Below are 23,098 nucleotides of genomic sequence, written 5' to 3'. Positions count from 1 at the left end.
AAGATTAACAAAATAAATAAAATTAGGCATAAATTATACACACCTCAATTTGAAATTCCTTTAAGCGTAATGCTTCCACTCATTCTATATATGCACATCCAAGTGCTGTAGCAGGTCATAGCTTAAAAACCCCTTAACAAGGATGTCAGAAAACTGCAAGACAGACATACTCTCCGACTGAATGTTATTTTTAGATTTGCCACCTCAAGTGATTTGAGGATTTGATCCAAATTCATATTCGGGTTTAACTACCAAATTCAGTCCTGGTGTAAACAAGCCCCACTCCATTGGCTTCTGGGCCCCCCCTATGCTTGGGTTGAATTAGGCTCTAGAAAGACAGGTTGTCTCTCCAGTATGTCACCAGCCTGACCTGGAGTTCAGTGTGTGTGTGTGTGTGTGTGTGTGTGTGTGTGTGTGTTGCATATAATAGTACACTTATTTTGTTTGCCAGATGTTAACTCTGTTTTCAAGAGGAAATTCAAAAGAAGTTGCCTTTATTTGAAAGGGCATGTTTGTTTCAAAATTAGATGGCTAAATAGTAAAATTATATTGATTTTGAGTAACTGTGTTTTGAGTAATTCAGTTTTAAATTGTTCATATGACTTAATGCCAGGTGGGTGTTGTGTAGATGTTGTGCTTTCCCCACCTTTCTCAATAACTAATTGTTTATGTGAAAGAGAGGCTGGCATGTTTTTTTTTTTTCTTGCGTATTCTGGGCTCAGATAATTTACTTTACTTTATATCTACCATGATGCTTCTGTTTGTAGTGAAAGCTTCCATTTACATGCTGTTTTAGGAGAATTCATAAACATATCAAGCAAGAATTGATCAGCTTTCAAATTCTCTCTATTTTCCTGTTAAAACTTGTTGATAACATTTATCAAGGAATTCATTGAAATCAGTCGTCTCTTCGTAGGCATGCAGAATGAATATATTTTGAAACTGTAGCATTCTTTTCTCTAATGCAGCATAATTTTTTTATTATATTTGTTAATATATTTAGTATATTTATTAATATTTACAGGGTTTAATATATAGAATGTTCAAAGATGTTGATCGATCTCAAGCTGCAGATTTAAATCTGGATGAAGAAAATATTGGAGTAGCCTGAAAGTGCCTTCTCCTCATAGGGAGGGCTGTTTATTTTCAAGCATTAAAAGGAGTGAGTGAGTGAGCGAGCGACAGGGGGTTATTTTAAAACATTTTGCTCTCTGTTTCAAATATGCTTTTAAAATTACAACACAAACTTGAGTGTCTGAAAGCAGTTATCACAAGGGCAGAGGTACATTTAGAAAAACATTAGCAAGTTTAGCGTTCTGAAGAGTAGACAGAGACTTCAGTTCCCAACCCCTAGCCAAAGGAGGTTGAGCATGTCAGATGAAGGTCATATGTCTGCAGTCTCTAGAGCCTGAGAAGGGAGCCTGATGAGTGCATTGTACTGACTGCAGCCTCTGCCAGTTAATGGAGTGGCACGTTGACTTTGTCAGGAGATGAAGTGCTCTAGCAGTCTAAGACAAGCAAGGTCAACTAAGGAGGGAGGCAGACATTAGATATAGCAGCATGTGCATGCACATTCCATTTGTACATGAAGATGATGCAGACCTGAAATTGCTGAAATAATTTTGACTAGAAAATGTAGGTTATGACGGAGGGACCACTCAGGCATTACTTGTGCACCCAAAGCTTTCTGTAAAGCCAGGGAATGATTTAGATTTGCAAACAATGCAGGGGTAGTCCATTTTGGCCTTAACTTGATTAAATGACATTTTTACAAAAGGCGAACACTCTGGGCCATATCCTGCTCTGTTACATTGGCAGTAATTCAGACTAATTCGAGTTACTTCACTGGAATCTCTGCAAGTTTGCATGTTTGTAAAGGAGGCCAGAATCTCGGCTCTTTATGTGCAACACATGAATGCTTTTGCTCTTTAAAAGGAAAATACACACAATCATTAAACCTGTAACGTTTAAAAAGACTGTTGGAATTTGCAAAAAAAAAAGTGAGGGGTGTGTGAGGGTGACAATATTGATTATTTAGGACCTTCCAGTTAACAAGTTGTAACAATAAGATGAAAGTTTATAGTTGCTTCATTACTGTACAAAACAAAGAATGGTAAAATTGAGTTTTAGAAGTGGCAGTGAATATATATTTGAACTGTGAATTTATTTTACAAAAATAGTATTCGGCCACAGTCTTGCAATTTGAGAAAACTTAGACCTCTGTATCTGAGCAGAGCCCTGTTGACTTCAATGTGTGGGCACATAGGGACAGTCCAGGATTTGTATTTTTCAGGATCATGCCCTTCATTAGCTTGAAAGATTTATTTTTGCAGCTTTTAGAAAGTCTGTCTGAGATCACTCTTTATTAACAATTGTAACATTATACACTGATTAGGTGAGCTAGATAACTTCTGTGACGAAGTGGGAATGTTCTTAATGTTTTCTCTGAATACTGTGTGGATGACTCAGTTTCCCCTATGCAGTTCTTAAGTATCTAGGTGGTGGGATAAGGGTGTACGATTGTTGCAGAGCCCTAGAGGGCAGGTGTGTGCAGGGGTCTGCACAGAAAATGGCCAACACCTTGTCTACTGGCAACTGATGGCCTGGGCCCCTCCTCTGCAAAGGTGCCAACTGAAGGTGTTGAGGAGCAAAGAGATCAGGTGACCTCCTGGCCGGGAAAAGAGACAAAGGCTGGAGGAGGAGCTGGGGGGAGACTGCTGGAGAGAGTGTTTCAGTTTAGAGCTGGCTGGGGAAATGGAGGGAGGGCCAGTTGGGGCTCTGGCCTCTCTGCCCCCCATGGGGAAATGGAGGGAGGGCCAGATGGGGCTCTAGCCTCCCTGCCCTCCCCGAAGATGGACCTGACTGAGGGGTCCTGGTCTCTGTACCTACAAGCTCCATTTTAGACAATGTTCCGGTCGTCTAATAAACCTTCTGTTTTACTGGCTGGCTGAGAATCACGTCTGACTGCGGAATCGGGGTGCAGGACCCTCTGGCTTCCCCAGGAGCCCCACCTGTGCGGACTCGCTGTGGGAAGCTCACGGTGGGGCAGGGGATGCTAAATGCTCCAAGGTCAGATCCAGGAAGGTCGAAACTGGGTAAGCTTCTTGCCCAGGAGATAGTATGCTCACAGAGAGGAGGCTTCCCCACAGTCCTGACTGGCTTCGTAGGGAGTAGTTCCAGAGCATCACCAGGTGACTCCGTGACAACTTCCTGCAGTGTGGTATCAGGTGGCTAAAGTATCTTGCAGCAAAGACTAAAAATATTAACATTACTTAAAATACCTAACTTCTGATGATCTTTTGCTATAAGGGGAAGAATAGAGAAACCATTAGCCCCAAAATTATGGCAAAAGATACCTAATAATATTAATGTAGCCCTATATGTTATACCCAGAACCCAAGCCAATATATGTACAAATAATCTCAAAATGGTCAGAGTAATTTTTAAGAATCGTTATAGTGGATGGTTCTGTAAAATCAGACTTGTGTTTAAACACACCATAGTATAATTTTTAGTATTTGGAATATAAACTGACAAATGACGTGAGGAAAGAACTGTCTGTAGATATGTAGAGATCAAGATAATAACCAGTTAACAGAGCTCCACCAAAGAATTAAATCTGCACTGTGTTTCAATTTACGATTCTTCCAGGTGGTAAATGATAATCCTTTCTGGCTCTGAGGCCAAGGATGCTGCAGCTGTATTTTCCAAAGAAGTAAAGTGAATCCGTACATGTTCATGGGACGTTCAAAGAATTCTATTTGGTGTAGTGGGGCTTTACCCTCAGGTTACCTTCTGGTGGATTTAAGAAAGCATATCGATACATTATCTTTCATCAGATCATTCAGTCCTTGACACTTGTTTGATTCTGATAACTTTCCAATCTGATAGACTGTGGTGGTTGTTGTTGAAGTGTTTGAACACTGATTGGTCAGTTTCCCTCGTAATAATGATAGGTGATGCGTCATTTCTCCATCCTGCAGGTTTTGCACATCTGTTGTTGCTTGCATTCTTTATATTGACAATGAATGATCTAAATCACATCTGTTGAGTCGAATGCTACCTTTTACAGTAAATTTTTCCTGTAATGGTGCTAGTGAATACATAGATGGATACAAATACTTACAAGTTAATGCATCACTTTGAATTATAATTATTGTGAGGAGAATTTCAGGTACTGTGCCTGCTCTGACAATGAGTTAAATGAAGAGTTTGGTCAGTCAAGGGGTTTTTTTTATGGCTGTTTGTAGCTTAACTGAGCTGAGGTATCTGAGGATTCTTACTGCATGTTATTTATGTGTGTTTTGAAGCTGCTGGACACAAATACATAGCAAAAAGAATCTTAATTTAAAAGACTAATATTTATTACAGGTTTCAGAGTAGCAGCCGTGTTAGTCTGTATTTGCAAAAAGAAAAGGAGTACTTTGTGGCACCTTAGAGACTAACCAATTTTTTGAGCATAAGCTTTCGTGAGCTACAGCTCACTTCATCGGATGCATCTGATGAAGTGAGCTGTAGCTCACGAAAGCTTATGCTCAAATAAATTGGTTAGTCTCTAATGTGCCACAAGTACTCCTTTTCTTTTTGTTAATATTTATTACTTTGTCTCATTTATTTTGCAGATGTAATTTTGCTTGTGCAAATAATTTCTCCTGCATTTTTGCACACATTTAGATGTCAGATTATCTGATCATAGTTAGCTAACTTGTTTTTAGATATCTGTATCAACAGTCACATTTGATGATGCTAAGCTATAGATTGTCTTGAGGTCTGTTTCCAAATTTAGCCTTCAGTGTGTGATGCAAGTTTATTACTATTTCTTTTTCTACATTTTTATTTCTGTTGAATTATAATATACTCTGTTCTCCATTCTCTCATTCTAGTGCTGTATATGGATGCTGCTGCATCTCTCCTCCCACCTGTACTCAAGGATTCTCATATGAGGAACTCATAATCTGGCTCTGTTTTCTTGTTTGTATATTTATTTCCCTGCATGTGTTATTTTTGGCTAAGGGAAGTACCTGCTGAAGCGGATCAGGAAGTGATCACATCATCACTTCCTTTTTTATATTCTCTTAAAGGAGGGCACATATCACCCTTGCATACTACCCATACATATTCAAGATGTTGCACCAGATGTCAGTGGGATTGTAGAGGTCTGACTGAGGACAGGATTTGGACTGTGACTTTGGCCTGACAAGTGACCTTCTAATGCAGCACAAAAAAAAGAAAGATTTAATATAAGCAATCTTTTGCTGTGCAGTATGTAACAGTTAATGAAAACAGAATGAAAAATAAACAGCATGTAGTTTCAAATTTAACAGTAAAAGCTGGATGAAAACCTTTTCTTCTATAAAACAAGATAAATGCAGGCTTTAAAATATTCATGATGCTGAAATGTCCTAAATCTACACACTATTAAAATGCTGAATAATAATTTGATATTTTAGTTTGATTGAAGCCCAGACCTAAAATTTTGTATGTTTCCAGGCTAAATTACACTTGTCTTTGTATTATTCAACAAACACATATTAATAGATTTTTCTTGCACAACACGTCTTCATTTTTCTTTTCTGCTTGGGCAATATCACTGGCCTGAGAGACAGTGAATTTATTATTTGAATTTAATTTCACAGTCTATCTGACCTAACAGTCTGCTTCTATCCTTTCTGGATTTTCCATTCCTGGAGTTCCATTATTTTTGTGTCCTGTATAATATTTAAACCACTTCTCTTAGCTAGTAACATTACTCAATCAATGTGGTTTCCAGCTCTTTGCAGAGGTCTCGCCTGCTGCTGCTGCCAGAAGATAAATGAAGAACTTATGTGATAGTTTAATAGTTTCCCAGACAGTCTCATAAGTGTAATAATTAATCATTATACTTTTTGATTTTAAAAATTAAATTATGCAACCTTCAGCATCAAAACATTGTTTTGTGACCGCATCATTTTTACTCAATGGCAAAACTCCTATTGACTACATTGGGGCAAGGATTTCAAATGTATAAAGGCATCTTATTGATTCTGGCAGTCTTTGTCCCATTATTGTTTTATAAGTAGTAATATTTTTATAAGGCAAATACAAGGAATTGTATTTATGCACAGAAGCTCTGCCACATCAGTGAGAGACGATCGTTGCAATTAGGATGGGAAAATCCTTCTTTGAGGCTGAATATACAGATGTCCCCCCTATTTTATAGATTATGAATCCAGTATTGCATTTGATCTTAGGCAAAAGACTAGAGTGTAATACAGTGTTAATAAATGTAATTGAGATTTGTGGAAGTATTATAAAGTGATACATATCTGTATTTATACTTTTAGAATTGACAAAAATTGGTATTATTTTGACATGTATGGTATGGACGGTTAAGCATATTGGGTAAAATTTTGAAAAGTGCCTAAGTCCTATTGCCTTTCAATGAGATTTAGCCATCTACATCACTTAAGTGCTTTTGAAAACTTTACTGTCTATATGCACAAACATGGGTGAAGTAGTAATTATGTAGAAGAGCTATATGATAAAATAATTTTGAGTTTGGAGCAAATTTAACTTTGGATTCATATGTGCTAACTTCCCCCTATTCCTTTTATTTCCTTGAAAATTAACAAGAAGAGAAAATGTGAGTATTGTAATAGAATATTTTTATTAGACCTCTAAGTGAAATGTGTCCATCATTTTTGTGAAAGTGACCAGTACAATTATGTCTGCCAGAGTTAGATAGGCTTTCCCATTTATTTAGAATGTAGTAAGCAATGTCTCCAACAAAAGAAATAGAACACCACTAGGTGGTGCTAGTGCAATGCATTTAAAGAGCAATCCTGGTTTTAACATTTAAAATGCATCTTTTTTAATACCACAAATGAGACCTGCACACCACACAAGGCTTTATGTACTAAGCAATAAGCAATAATAGTGGTGTAGTTAATAAACATAATGTGAAGGATTATGTAGTGGGTAATTTGTGTCCAAGTGAGCTGCAGATGTGTATATTTAGTAACTTTAAAAAGTTGAGTAGGGATATGGAAAAACAACCCTTTTTCATCTCTAGGATGGATTATTGGCCAGTGGGCAGGCATATTCTATAAACTTTAGCCATCTTTTTGTTGATGCAACCATTAGGAAGCAGTATATTGTGATAGCACATATAAGGCCTGCCACTTTCCACACTCTGGGTATTTTGTGTATCCTTGGCTATTGTTTGTTATTTATATATTATTTATTACAATGTATTAGTTATCAATATGTAATTATTTTCTATTAATTGTATAGTTGCTGTTTTTTACTGTCCAAAAATGTGGTGGGTATTCATAAATGCCCAGGAAAAAATGATATCCTGTTGTTTTGTCCATTATTTTTAAGCAAAATACAAAAATAAAAAATGTATATTAAAAAAATAATTAAAAAAACCCCAACAAACCCAAATATTCGACAGTGCAGCTTTTAATAATGGGTAAAATAAAATTTAAAAATTGGCCTGTTTTAAAAGTGATTTTAAAGTCCATCTTATGTAGCATTTAGGCTCTTCTGAAAATTTTACCAATTACCCCTTTTTTCTTGAAAAATTTTGTAAAACATAAGCTTCCTCTGGTGGACATAAGAGTTAAAAAACAATATGGATCAAATTCAGCAGAGAGTAAGCAAATATGATTCCTGCTGAAGTCTCCAGGAATTATACCTGCTTATGCCAGGTCTGAATTTGACCCTAGATGCTCTGAGGAATGTAAAGATATACACTTGCTATTGGACAGCAGAGCAATTAACTTAAACTGGGATAAAAAGCCAAACAAAACTCTTTTGCTTGCTATAATAGTACTTTTGTGATCAAGATAAAGTATATTAAAGTGTATATGTCAGCCTCACTTGGGTGACCACTTTGCTTCAACTAAAACCAAACAAAATAAAACCAAAAAGGTACTAATAAGTCTGGTTCATCTATTCTCAATCAAGGTTTTACAATCATGTTTTGGAATTGCTTTTCTGGATAATTTGTTTTATGTCTGGATTTTCCAGTCTCAGTTATGAATGCCAGTTGTCTGGGGTGTTTTTGTGCTGGGTGGAAGCTCAGCTGCCTTTGGAATCTCAGACCCTGGGTGCCCAATGGGGATCACTGCATGCATACGAAAACATCTTTGTGCATGCAAATCTCATAAAAATGATATGTGCTTTACCTGAGTGCATTCCATTTTTTTTCTAATTAAAAACATGTTGTAGGACAACATTTCAATTTTCTGTGAATGGAGTATAAAATTCCTTATGCTTCAGAAAAGCAAACGTGCTCTTTCAGTTGTTTCCTAAGTTTTACTTTTGTTTACTCTTTAGTTTGTGAATTTTTGAACCATCTAACTTAAAACTAGGAGTGATTTTTTTCCCAAGTGCACATTGGAACCACAGTGAGCTCACCTGGACTAGTAAAGTAACATTTTGAGGTGTATCAATAAACCATTAAGTGTCCTTGAATTCCTAGTCAAGTCACTTTTAGTTCTTTCACTGTACAGCATGTTGAAAGAGACCAGGTAATAAACTGTGTGCAGTAATGAATCTTATTGTATGGTGCATCATGGTAAAATGTGTGCAAAATGTGTGTTTTGTCTAGGGATACGTACGTAGGAATGTATTAAATGTAGACATTATATACAAGCTTTATTCTGGATCTGTTAAAGAACAGCAACTGAAGAGAAGTTAGTTTAAAGCTGTTGATGTATGAGGTTTTTGGGAAGCCTTTTTTTTTTTTTCCCCACGAAGAAAGAGAGCTTGCTAGATGCTATAGTTAAAGTGTATTGTTTAAATTGTTAACATTCTATTGTATGTTTTTTGAGCCTACCAGTTAGTCAGAAATGTCAATTAGATAAGACTTCTGTCAAAGTCTTCATTTTTCAACAGTTTTTTTATTAGGTGACCATTACTCAGAATTTAGTATCTCTGATTTTGTCAGTTGTTCCCTATTATGGATGTTAGCTGGGCTGCATTGCATATGCAGTGCATACTCAAGCAAAGTCTGTAGTGAGTCTTTAGAAAAATGTGTAAATGGTTTCATTTTCCTTACGTTATTCAGACCAATGGCCAAATTCTGCTCTGTTACATCAGTAAATCCGAAGTCAATAGAGTCATCCTGGATTTACACTAGTATAACTGAGTACAGAATCTGGTCCTCTGTATTTTTTTGTAAGATCCAACCTGTTTGTTGAAAAAAATGAACCATTTATTAGAGGCTCCAGCAACTGTACGTTCTGACCCATGTGTAGTAAACACTTTACACTGTTCCAGTTTTGTTTGAATAGATAATATTAAAGCAAAAGTGTGACAGTTTTCTATCAGTCCTGTATATCTATACAGGGGAGAAAACCTTACTGTCCACAGCAACATTGTGATTTGTATCTTTATATTGTCAAAATCTTTTAGTAATGAATGGAAATGTATTTTATGTGCTTTCTGTGCTGATCTTTCCCTTAGCCTTTGCAATTTGGTATTAGTAATTTAACGTTACTTCTGTAAGTGTGGCTCTGATAGCTTGTGGAGGAGATAGCAGTGAAAAAACAAAATGGAATAGTAAAAGTATGTCTAAAATTTGTTACAGTATTATATACTGGTACTGTGTCTTAAATATCACGGATGAAATCCTGGTCCCATTGAAGTCAATGGAGTTTACAGTGGTGCCAAGATTTCACCCTAAACGTACTTCTGAGCATATATTACTCTATATGTATTTGATTTGTATTGTTTATCCTGGATGAAATCAGGGATGCTATTTTTATTATTTGAAATTGTGATATAATTTGGAGCGGTTTTTGATCATCGTTACTAAATTAGACTGACAATTGACAACTGTAGTTTACAGTTACTTCTTGTTGCCAACAAACTGGTAGTATACTAAACTTTGTATATCTCAAAGTATATAGAAGTTCAGTTGCACTGAATAGTCTAAGGAGTTTACTTTGGATGAATCTGTGTTATATACAAGGCTATGATTTAGGCACGGCTATTTTTAGTAAAAATCATGGACAGGTCACGGGCAATAAAAAGACATGGCCCGTAACCTGTCCATGACTTGTACTATAAATACCCCTAACTAAATCCTAGGTGCTGGTGGGGGGAGTGCTCCGGCAGACGCTGCTGCTCCTCGGGGCCGGGGGGAAAGGACATGCTCCGGCGGACGCTGCTGTTCCATGGGGAGGTGGTAGTCCAGGGCCTCACTGCTGCTCCTGGGGATTGGGGGCGGCCCAGGGCCCTGGCGCTGCTCCTGGACTGCTGCTCTGGGGCAGCACCCAGGTTCCAGCTGCCTCAAGCTGCCCGACAGCAGCTGGTGTGGCTGGTCCCGGGACCGCCCAAGCAGCTTGGGCGGCCCTGGGGTCAGCCACCCTGGCCGCTGCAGAAGTCATGGAGGTTCCAGAAAGTCACAGAATTCGTGACTTCCGTGACCTCTGTGAAAGACTCACAGCCTTAGTTATATATGGTATTCTAAATGTGTGTACAGAAGATAAGTAGTCCAACTAAATTACCAGCTAGTATTTTTTGTTTGGGGAAATCTGACTTTCTGATTGGTCACAAATGAATAATGTCTCACCCATTTTTCAACATCAGAGTTCTGTAGAGGTTGGTGTGATGGGCAGTGTGTCCTCAGAGGCCCACCACTGAAAGAGTAGAGGTGTTACAGGCCAGGCAATGAGTAGGCGCACTTGCAGAACTGGAGGTGCTTTCACAGTATCTGTACTGTTGTCTCACTGTGGCCAATGATATTTGTCCTTCACTTTTATTAGCCTTCAGTTCATCCAGAATGTTTTAAAAATGAGTTTTAAATATTTCTAAAAATACAAAAAAAATCACTTCTTAATGAAGTGAAGTCTTGTCTATCTCAAGTTGATTTTGTTTTTAACTATTCTGTTTCGTAGCATTGTCAGTGAAGCGGGAGCATCTATCTACAGTGTTAGTCCAGAAGCTTCTAAAGAGATGCCAGACCTAGATCCTAACCTAAGAAGTGCAGGTATGAAATCTAAGTAATAGTTTATTATTCATATAATTCAGTTGGTATTGTATGTAATATTCAGTACAGTAATAAAAAGAGGCCCATAAGTACAAGGGGAGGAGATGGACTGAAGAAAGCACTTTTTACCTGTGACTCTTTATTTTTGGTTGTTTGGTTTCTTAGTTGTAATGTTGGATTAACCTTATCTGGTGTGGAGTTTGGAATGTGTTCGAAGAACTGGATATCTAACTATCCATCTGACCACACTGCCTTCTATCTAGCCCTGTTAAGGCTCTGAGCTGACGTGTCTCATGAATATGTTGGGTCTTGTGGACTTCTGGGGCCAAACAAGATCCAGAAAATTGCCTAAACCTTTGCCTGAACAACAGGATGTTTGCACTCTTCTATGAACTAACCCTCATCTTTCTCACATCTCACACACGTGCATATATGTACGTATGTGTCTATAATTTATATTTTGCCCAGAATGTGGTCACTTTTAGTGTGCTCTTCCAGTAACGGCACATGGTCTTTTAAGTAGAAGTAGATTGTTTTAGAGATGTAAAAATGATTACTACAGTGCAAATGCCACTGTAGTATAAGGTAGGCCAGGTGCATACTCAGCTCATTGGAGCCACTGATGGTATTAAAATGTGTGTTGTTTGATTATGGGATACTTTGCCAAGGTATAACTTCCACTGATTGCGGTGGGGCCAGTATTTAAAACGCAGATTCCAGCTCTTCAGGGGACAGAGATACAGGGGCAGAATGAGGTTGTTTTTAAGGCCGTCAAGTGATTAAAAACATTAATCACAATTAATCATGCAGTTAAACAATAGAATACAATTTATTTAAATCTCTTTGGATGTTTTCTACATTTTCAAATATATTGATTTCAGTTACAACACAATACAGAGTGTATGGTGCTCACTTTATATTTATTTTTGATTACAAGTATTTGCACTGAAAAAACCCCAAAATAAATAGTATTTTTCAAGTGACCTAATACAAGTACTGTAGTACAGTCTCTTTATCATGAAAGTTGAAGATACAAATGTAGAATTATGTACAAAAAATAACTGCATTCAAAAATAAAACAATGTAAAACTTTAGAGCCTACAAGTCCACTCAGACCTACTTCAGCCAGTCGCTCAGACAAACAAGTTTGTTTACATTTGCAGGAGACAATGCTGCCTGCTTCTTGTTTACAAAGTCACCTGAAAGTGAGAACAGGCGTTCACATAGCACTGTTGTAGTCGGCGTCACAAGATATTGACGTGCCAGATGCACTAAAGATTCATATGTCCCTTCATGCTTCAACCACCATTCCAGAGGACATGCGTCCATGCTGTCGACGGGTTTTGCTCGATAACGATCCAAAGCAGAGCGAACCGACTCATGTTCGTTTTTATCATCCGAGTCAGATGCCACCAGCAGAAGGTGAATTTTCTTTTTTGGTGGTTTGGGGTCTGTAGTTTCCGCATCGGAGTGTTGCTCTTAAGACTTCTGAAGCATGCTCCACACCTCATCCCTCTTAGATTTTGGATGGGACTTCAGATTCTTAAACCTTGGGTCGAGAGCTGTAGCTATTTTTAGAAATCTCACATTGGTACCTTCTTTGCGTTTTGTCAAATCGTCTGTGAAAATGTTCTTAAAACGACCATGTGCTGGATTGTCATCCGAGACTGCTATAACATGAAATATATAGCAGAATGCGGGTAAAACAGCAGGAGACGTACAATTCTCCCCCAAAGCGTTCAGTCACAAATTTAATTAACACTTTTTTTTTTTTTAACGAGCATCATCAGCATGGAAGCATGTCCTCTGGAATGGTGGCTGAAGCATGAAGGGGCATACAAATGTTTAGCACAGAGGTGGGCAAACTACGGCCCACGGGCCACATCCGGCCCGTGTAACCCTCCTGCCCGGTCCTTGAGCTCCTGGCCGGGGAGGCTAGCCCCCAGCCCCTTCCCTGCAGCCTCAGCACGCTGCTGTTGCAGACCTGACTGGCCTGACCCGGTGCTCTGCACGGTGCAGCTGTAGCGCCGCCAGCCACCGGTGCTCCAGGCAGCGTGGTAAGGGGACGGGGGGTTGGATAGAGGTCAGGGGAGTTCAGGGGTGTGGTCAGGGGTCGGTTAATTTGTCCCTACTCCAAAACATCTCCAAATAACTATTGTTACGGAAAGGCACCTGTCGCCACCAAGATCAACGATTAATAAATATTTGGAGTTAATAAAAACAAACAAAAATTAGGAAAATGTTCCAGAAGGAAAATTCCTCATTTTTTAAACTCTCTTAATCTCCCAAACACACCTGATTTTTCTGATGCTTTCAAGAAAAAATGGCGTCCTGTGAAATATCAGGCAGTTTGCCTTAGTTTTGATAAAGCTAGTGGGTCAAAAGCAGGTGTGTTAATAGATGACTAGCTTCAATGTTAATTATGTAGAGAATTGCATCTCTCTATAATATATAGAAATCGCTTCACCCACCATTGAAATGCAGCCATCTCTGCTTTGAAAAGCAGCACTTCTTCTACAGTCTCCAGGAATGCTGCATGTCAGTTTAGGATAAAAAGTGAAAAATATTGATTGTATCCACTTGAAACTGCAGTGGGATATCAAGGTTTATGGAAGTCAGTGCCCTAAATACTTGTTTATAAATGTGAGAATACAGCCTTTTAAAATCTAGCTGACTCTTTTCTTGAGGTTTTTTTTTTTTTTAAATCTATAATATATTTCCCTGCACTATGCAAGCAAAGACCTGGACAACATTAGCATTAAATGGCTAACTTTCAAGAGAAGCACAGCATAATATAAGCATCGTATTGAAAAAGAATCAGAGTATCTGATAAAACTACATTTGCTACTTTTTCCCTCTTGAATGCATCTTCCTCTTGTGATCTTGGATTTCTTTTGTTTGGTAGTGGTGGACCTCTGATAATATGGTGTCAAAGATAACCTTTTTTTTAATTGTTATGTTACATCATGTTAGGTTTTCTGTATACAAAATAGAGTTTAGTACATTAAAAGAAGCTGACAGCTGCATGATGAAGTGTGACATTTATAGTTAAGATAAAACATACTGCAGACATATTATGTGAGATAGCTGTGATCTTAACACAGTTTGCCACTTTAACATTTCTCTCAATACAAAGTAGATAGCACTGGTCATTTTTTTGAAATACAGGGAGTAGACCTGTGTCTGCCCATGAGCTATATGAATGTAAAAAATATAAAATAGTGCATTTTAAAGGAGAATTCACTTTCACATCTTGTGTTTTATTAAGCACACCGATGGTACTGCTAAACAACCACTGCTTGTCTAAATTTATCTTTATTCTCACTCAGTTCTGACTTCCCACTTAAAAATATAACACAGCTATCCTTACTGAAAATGTTTATTATTTATTTCTTATAAATGAATAAATGGATAAGTGTTCACTTAGCCAAAACACTACTACATTTGGCATTAATTGGCAATCTCAATAAGTGGGTCAAGAACTGAATTCTTGTTCTATCAGCCTTTGAACTTGTTGTTAAGATTATTAAGAACGTCGTGGCGAAGCTATTTTGGTGTGGGATTTGGCTTGAGCATGATAGAAAATGAGCTATTATCTCTTCCAGTAGCCTCATATCCATCCAGAACAAGGGGTTGATGTGTGCCAAAATAGATCTCTGCAACCTGCACAGAAGAGGATTGTGGGTAAATGAGGATATATGCTATACCCACCTCGGGGAGTTTATTAGGCTCTGTGGGGGTCCATAGGCAGATAAATGGTATCAAAAACTGCTAACAAGCCTAAAATGATCAGCATGGACTCCATTGCTGGAATCACCTGCTGAAGTGATCTGGTCTGTGCTACCACCAGTATGCAGAAGCCAGGCCATTTTATTGACTGTGGGGTTTGTTTGGTTTTTTTGTCAGGGAACACGGGCAGTGTAGTGTCTTTTCTCTTCTCGTTCCTGGCTGATATGGTAAGTTTTATGAGGGCATGTTGACTGAATCTCAGACTTGACAGGATGGAGGTGGTCGTGGTGGGTTGGATGAAACATCTTGAGGGTATGATACACCTCTTGTCTTTCCTCAGCATTGAATGGGTTCACACACCCTTTCATCAAGGTGTTTGCAATGTAGCGATGCTTCTGAATCCCTGAAATGTCAGATGCATTTTATAGTCAAATCACCTGTTTTCACGGTGATTGTGACTGTACTTTCTGTGTCTTTATTAGTTATTTATTCTCTTATGACCTTCAGACTGGATTACTGAAATGCATTCCGTATGGGATTAACTTTGGGGGACACTTGGAAGCTAAAGCTGAATGTTACTGTGTGTTTGCCTAGAAGAACTACAGATGCCATATTAAATCAATTTTCTGAGAAACAGTACTGGTTTCTTTCTTGTTTCTGGGTGTAATTTAGGTTGTTGACCCTGATCCACTGCTCTCTTCATGGTTTAGGTCCTGGTTACCTGGGAGTCTGCCTCTCTGACCATGTACTGCTATTGCAACTAAAGGCATCTGAGGTTTTCTATCTGACCATCTCTAGATTTCAGTGTCTGGGGCTGGAGGTACAGCAACCTCAGAGGAAGGCTCTTGGCTCTGGAACTTCCTGTTTCCATTAGCCCATTAAAGTCAGAGTCTGTTGACCTTTAGGGCACCATGTAAGATCCATCTCACGTCTTTGATTTTGGCCTGAGGGGCTGATTTATAAAAGGGATAGATCATTTAACAAGGGATCGACATCTCCACTGTTGACACTGACCATCAACTATTCTTTTGTTTGTGCATAAATAATACCATGTGATTGCACAGTGTCTCTGGTTTAACCCATTTTACACTTTTTACTATCTTCCAGTGCAATAATTTTTCTGCACAATCTGGAGTTCAGAAATGTGACTTGCATACTCCTTAGGCAAACCCCTAACCAAGCTTTCAAAATGGTGTCATCTCTTATAGTAGGTTTCCTTTGAATTTTATGGCTGGAATGGGCAGCTAAGCTTCGTGTTCTGGTAGTACTACTTAAAACCTGGTAAACTTCAAAATCAATAACACATAACACATCTACATCATGAAGTAGTGGCACATCAAGACGGCACACAAACTCAGTTTGTCGTTTTACTTTGTTATGAAGTACAACTATTTGGGTTACTGTGAAACAGGGATTTGTCTAGTTCCTGGACCGTTGAAAATCTTGTTAGCTACACACCACCCGGCATTGATTTTTTGGGGGTGGTTGTTTGGGGTGGGGGCACGGAGGAGAGGATGTATATTATGTTTGTCACAGATAACAATGTCTATGCTGAGTGGTCCCTGACTGGCTGTGTAATATAGAAAGCAGTTGATCAAGTAGAATATTTGTTTCAGCTACTGTGCTTAACCAAAGGGGGGGAAACCCTGATGAAATTAACGTTTTATAATAACTTTAAGCAACAACAGTGCTGCTGAGTCCTGGAGATAAATTGTGGCATGAAGGTTGAGAGAGAGAGAATTGCTGCTGTGAAGTAAGATTATGTAGCAGCTCTGATTGTGTGTTGGGGAACGGTAATGCTAATTTAGGAATGCTTCAATTTCAGGATATTACATTTCATTTGAAGTTTTTATCGTACTGATAAAATGTCTTTCTTTGCAATCACTTTACTTCCTGATTTCTTAACAACTTAAAACCAAAATAAAGCATGTGGTGTGCTCCATTGCACCAATTTATGCAAGTAATACAGACAAGCCATAGTATGAAGATTTCTTTAGACATGGGTAGGATAGGAAAGGGCACTTACCGTTTACAGACAAGGACATCTATACTACCCCCTGTCAGAAGATATCACCGTACTGAAGCTTGTCTGTACTACTTAGTGTGGTGAAGCACTAAGTTAATGTTACGCTTAGTACAATGAAAAACTTTTTAATGTTGTATTTACCTGCTTAAGCAAGATCAGTGCATTTTGATTTCCATATTACAGTGCATAAAAGAAACACCCATCTTTATCTCAGCCTGTCAGGGCTTGGGATCCTGTGTTTGACTTCATAGTTGTCTCCCAGTTAGCAGGAGAGTGAGCTGCCAATATGTAAATAAGCTAAAGTTACATTTTGCACAGGCATTCCATACCAAGAGGGTGAAAATGTGTGTTGTATTCTATTTGCAGATATGATATTGAAAAGGCACTGCTTTAAAGAATGATTTCTGAGGATAAAGAGTGTCTCGGAGAGCAAAAGGTCAGCTAACGCAGCTTGGCTTAGCATTGTCAAATCCCATCTGCTTGTCTTCTCTCCACAGGGCAGAATACATTGGATTATTGTACGCTCAAAGTTCAGCAAACCATTTGCACTTTCCCTTGCAAGAGAAAACCTTATAGGCTTGTTGGGACTTTGAGACTGTCATGCTACAGGGGCTAGTACCCTTGGGTGCTGTTAAAGATAGAGATGTACAGTTCAGAGCTGTCATAGTGCCCAACAAATGGAAGGTAAAGATAGGAGACAATATAATTTCTTCTGACTTTATCTTGAGGAAAGTAAAACCTTTTGATGCTTAGATGTGTGGGACATAGTGCCTTGATGTCTACTTGAGCTAATTTCTTCATTTTCTTAAAAGAGCACCACTCCCCTTCGGCTTCTGAAAAGAGGTCATTTTTCAAAAACTTTATCATACAAAAGTCTTATGGTTAAACCTTCCACAATGCTTTAGAGTCTGTAAATAGCAATGGCGGCTCACAGAGAGCAGGTGTGAGTTACACAGGTTTAGAGACATAGAATAAGGGGAAATCAACTGTATATATTATAAACTATTTTGACTTAAGTACACAGCATCAGCCGTTTTTGGAGCGTATGAAAGTAATTATAATGCAGAACAAAATAAAATTGTATTGTATTGCCTCTTGCATGCAAACTATATTATCAAGAAGATTTATAGAGCTTAATAATCCACTTGATTATAGTAGAGTTGGAGAAAATACATGATATCTTTTTCCATCTGAAATTTGACATAAGTTGGAGAGTCTTTGGGCAGGGAGGTTCAAGAAAGCTGCTCCTGATGTCAGGAATTCTACACTGTAGAGGGACAGAGAGGCGATCCAATTTAGATGAGCAGAGGCGGAAGGTAAGGAGGTAGAGCTGCAGGTCCCTAGCATTAGCTGAAGCATGACTGTTGGAGGTTTATATAAATAAAATTGAACTTGATTCTGCAGTGAATGGGAATCCTAAGAATTATACCTATAATGCACACACATTCTACTTCAATACTGAGCAATATGATACAGTGTTTGTTTGAAATGCCCTACAGTATTTTCATTATATGAAGAAGCTTGTAGGAATATAAGGGTTTTTTTAATTGCTATTGAATGGCTTTGTGCTTTTTAGTGGGAATGACTATTTGAGACAATATGGCAAATGGATTCATTTGATCTGCAACTTTAGATACAGAGTGTTTGTCAGTCTTTACTTCCTTGTCACTGTGGATGAAATCCCATATTGTTGGGCTTTGTGCAGGCATGGTTGTGTGTGAAAGGAGATGGCAATAATTCCCAAGCTTCCGGGCATGGCTGTAGGGCTCCAGTATAGCCCCCCCACCCTTAAGGTTTGCACTGGCATTATTAGCCTTTGAACAGAGGACCTTAGCTGTTTTGAGCAGCATAGTCAGGAGCCCACTTGAATGTCAGCCTGTCTGTTCTGCCCATGGTGCCTCCATAGCCTCACCACTGGACTTAAAAGGAGCAGGGCCCTGCACCATTCTGCCTGGGCTAGGTGAATAGTGCCTTGTCTGCTTGTTGTTTGGCTCAGCATTTCCATCAATGCGAGATATTTCTGTATGTTCCTCTCATCAGCAACATGCCATGTAGTTGTAGGCTAACCTTTGTGGCTGAATGGACACTTATATATATATTTTTTAATGGTGTGGTGCTCACGTTTAACTTAAAGTGCCTGTCTTCTACCTTGTTGGCATTTGTTTCGGAGCATGCCTACGCATTTCTCATATCCCTGAGTGACTCAGAATTTAGTAGACCACTTCCACTGGCCCTTTCCTTTTGGGTTGTGTTTTTCATGGGATAATCCCATCACACCCGTCAGTCATCTGGGAATGCTGGAAGTGGCCTTCTCCAAAAGTACAACGTTACTGCAGACTGTTGCAAAACAAGCTTCCACTAGTGTGAAGGAATCATGGAAGTAGCATCCTTCCCTTCCTGCACATACCTCTCCCCCTGGAGGCTCTCTCTCTCATTTCTGTGATGTTTCCAGCCCTTGCCAGCTGAATGAGCAATAGAGGCAAGGCTACTCTTGAACTTGGGTTTTATATGTGGCAGTGTGCTATGCTATTCACTGAACCCTCAAGACTACTTACTGTTTCTTAATATATAGCATAAGACACTCTGGTCACCTGGAAAAGATTAATATTTTATTGTTGACATCAGCTAATAACTTTCTTAAGTACAAAACATTATGAAAGTTTTACTTTTTAGTAATAATGGTAATAAATTAATGCTGGGGTGATGCAATTAAAATCAATGCCAGTTTAATTGTAAAATATACACTGGCAATTTTTTTCTTTTAAGTTGCCTGTTTGAACAGATGAGGGAAGAAAAACCTTCTTGAATTAGCACCATCTAATGAGACTCTTCAAGGAATGAGTAACAGTCAGTCATGTCAGGCTTCAATTAAAAAAAAACCCAGCCAATGCTGTTTCATCCCCATCTCACCCTGAATAAAAATGGTGATATCTTATAAAATATCAATTCAGAAATGCTTAATACTCATGCAGAGGAAGTTTGTTTATTGAATGTCTATTTCTGAGTAAAATGTTACTTTCAAATAAGTCCTATTTTATTTTTCACTCTTAACTTGTGTAAGGATTTATTGTTTTTTATATATAAACTATATATAAGCATTTTTTAAAAAATTTTTTTTCATTCATGATGTCTTTAGAGATTTCTGTATTGTGTTAGAAGATTGTCATTCATTATTTCATTAATCTTAAGAAAATAACAGGTTATCAGTTTGATGGAGTTAAAACTAAACTAAAATATAACTTTTTAAAACAAAAACCTGCCAGCTTGCCACCAAAGAATTTTGGATGAGATACAGCTGTTACATATTTAAAGTTACATATTTAAAACCCACTGAGAATATATATTAGAATTCAAAACTGTGTCACAAATCCTGGCCTACTTGGAAAGAATGCTTAATGAAAAGACTACTGTACATTTTACTGTATCCCTTACTAAGAGGGTGAAATTCAGGTCAACAGGATAGAAAGCTTCTAGGACTCAGGAAACCTGCAAAATCGATCACTGAGTAAACATTATTGCAGATCCTTATGAAGAGTAACTGATCTTGAACATAATAATAAGCTTTATAAAAAAGATTTAAATATGTTAGAATGTTCCTATACCTATCATTGGGTGATATATTGGTAGTAATTACTGATGAAATTGCTGGTTGGTCTTTTAATTATCTTAGTATCTTTTAAATTGAATTCACATTTAAAATTTTAATCTAGGTTTAAAACTAAGAAAGTTGATTTATTTTTTATTTTTTTTGGTTACTTGGATGTTTTTGTAGTAGCATGTTTCACCAAGAACAAAATACTGAGGTTTTAAAATAAAAATACAGAATGTTCTCATTTATGACAAAATTTAAGTTGAAAACAATCATAGCCTAATAGTTTGTGGTTGCCATACATTTATTGATATAGGCATTTGTAAAAACCCATTGCCTTTGCATCTGGAAGCCTCATATTCTATAACAACTTAAACAAATGTTCCCACTCATAGAGGATGGCCAAATCATCATAGTTATTGCCTGGGACACATTTTTAGCCCTATATAAAGACACATGTTTAAAGGAATGTCATCAACCTAAAACTCCCATTTCTGGCTGAAAATGTTTTATTTCTTATTATTACAAGCAATGCTTATGGTCACTGAAAATGAAAGAAATCAGAGAGAAATATTTTTCTCCCTCTCGCAGTTTGTGTTCTCTTAGTGTATTTGGCAGTACTCTGTGTACAGTCAGTTTCACGGCTTCCCCATTTATAGTCAGTCAGGTTTCAAAGTAACAGCCGTATTAGTCTGTATTCGCAAAAAGAAAAGGAGTACTTGTGGCACCTTAGAGACTAACCAATTTATTTGAGCATAAGCTTTCGTGAGCTACAGCTCACTTCATCGGATACATACTGTGGAAAGTGTAGAAGATCTTTTGTACACACAAAGCATGAAAAAATACCTCCCCCCACCCCACTCTCCTGCTGGCAATAGCTTATCTAAAGTGATCACTCTCCTTACAATGTGTATGATAATCAAGGTGGGCCATTTCCAGCACAAATCCAGGGTTTAACAAGAATGTCTGGGGGGGAGGGGGTGGGTTAGGAAAAAACAAGGGGCAATAGGTTATCTTGCATAAATGACTTAGCCACTCCCATCTCTATTCAAGCCTAAGTTAATTGTATCCAATTTGCAACTGAATTCCAATTCAACAGTTTCTCGCTGGAGTCTGGATTTGAAGTTTTTTTGTTGAAGAACTGTAACTTTCATGTCTGTAATCACGTGACCAGAGAGATTGAAGTGTTCTCCGACTGGTTTATGAATGTTATAATTCTTGACATCTGTTTTGTGTCCATTTATTCTTTTACGTAGAGACTGTCCAGTTTGACCAATGTACATGGCAGAGGGGCATTGCTGGCACATGATGGCATATATCACATTGGTGGATGTGCAGGTGAACGAGCCTCTGATAGTGTGGCTGATGTTATTAGGCCCTGTGATGGTGTCCCCTGAATAGATATGTGGGCACAGTTGGCAACGGGCTTTGTTGCAAGGATAGGTTCCTGGGTTAGTGGTTCTGTTGTGTGGTATGTGGTTGCTGGTGAGTATTTGCTTCATGTTGGGGGGCTGTCTGTAGGCAAGGACTGGCCTGTCTCCCAGGATTTGTGAGAGTGTTGGGTCATCCTTCAGGATAGGTTGTAGATCCTGAATAATGCGTTGGAGGGGTTTTAGTTGGGGGCTGAAGGTGACGGCTAGTGGCGTTCTCTTATTTTCTTTGTTAGGCCTGTCCTGTAGTAGGTGACTTCTGGGAACTCTTCTGGCTCTATCAATCTGTTTCTTCACTTCCGCAGGTGGGTATTGTAGTTGTAAGAATGCTTGATAGAGATCTTGTAGGTGTTTGTCCCTGTCTGAGGGGTTGGAGGAAATGCGGTTGTATCGCACTGCTGTGGGTACCCGCATGGCCCCACAGTATGCCAACATTTTTATGGCTGACTTAGAACAACGCTTCCTCAGCTCTCGTCCCCTAACGTCCCTACTCTACTTGCGCTATATTGATGACATCTTCATCATCTGGACCCATGGAAAAGAAGCCCTTGAAGAATTCCACCATGATTTCAACAATTTCCATCCCACCATCAACCTCAGCCTGGTCCAGTCCACACAAGAGATCCACTTCCTGGACACTACAGTGCTAATAAACGATGGTCACATGAACACCACCCTATACCGGAAACCTACTGACCGCTATTCCTACCTACATGCCTCCAGCTTTCACCCTGACCACACCACACGATCCATCATCTACAGCCAAGCTCTGCGATACAACCGCATTTGCTCCAGCCCCTCAGACAGGGACAAACACCTACAAGAGCTCTATCAAGCAATCTCACACGATTACAGACATGAAAGTTGCAGTTCTTCAACAAAAAAACTTCAAATCCAGACTCCAGCGAGAAACTGTTGAATTGGAATTCAGTTGCAAATTGGATACAATTAACTTAGGCTTGAATAGAGATGGGAGTGTCTAAGTTATTATGCAAGGTAACCTATTTCCCCTTGTTTTTTCCTAACCCACCCCCCTCCCCCCCAGACATTCTTGTTAAACCCTGGATTTGTCCTGGAAATGGCCCACCTTGATTATCATACACATTGTAAGGAGAGTGATCACTTTAGATAAGCTATTGCCAGCAGGAGAGTGGGGTGGGGGGAGGTATTTTTTCATGCTTTGTGTGTATAAAAGATCTTCTACACTTTCCACAGTATGCATCCGATGAAGTGAGCTGTAGCTCACGAAAGCTTATGCTCAAATAAATTGGTTAGTCTCTAAGGTGCCACAAGTACTCCTTTTCTTTTTATAGTCAGTCAATTTCCCTGTTGTCTGTGTGGAT

At 38.6% G+C, this 23,098-nt stretch overlaps 1 protein-coding gene across 3 annotated transcripts in view; it reads left to right on the top strand.

Annotated features, from left to right (window-relative positions):
- Positions 1-23,098, top strand: part of SRBD1 (S1 RNA binding domain 1) — a 217,030-nt gene that overhangs the window by 109,111 nt on the left and 84,821 nt on the right. For all 3 annotated transcript variants that reach the window (XM_074947140.1, XM_074947139.1, XM_074947141.1), the window contains one exon: positions 10,890-10,981. In XM_074947140.1, the coding sequence (XP_074803241.1) occupies positions 10,890-10,981 (92 nt within the window). The remainder of the gene's footprint in view (positions 1-10,889; positions 10,982-23,098) is intronic.

The sequence above is a fragment of the Natator depressus genome, chromosome 3, assembly GCF_965152275.1.
Source record: "Natator depressus isolate rNatDep1 chromosome 3, rNatDep2.hap1, whole genome shotgun sequence".
NCBI classification, from domain to species: Eukaryota; Metazoa; Chordata; order Testudines; family Cheloniidae; genus Natator; species Natator depressus.
Note: the sequence above shows the minus strand (reverse complement) of the source record. Positions and strands in the feature narration are given on the sequence as shown.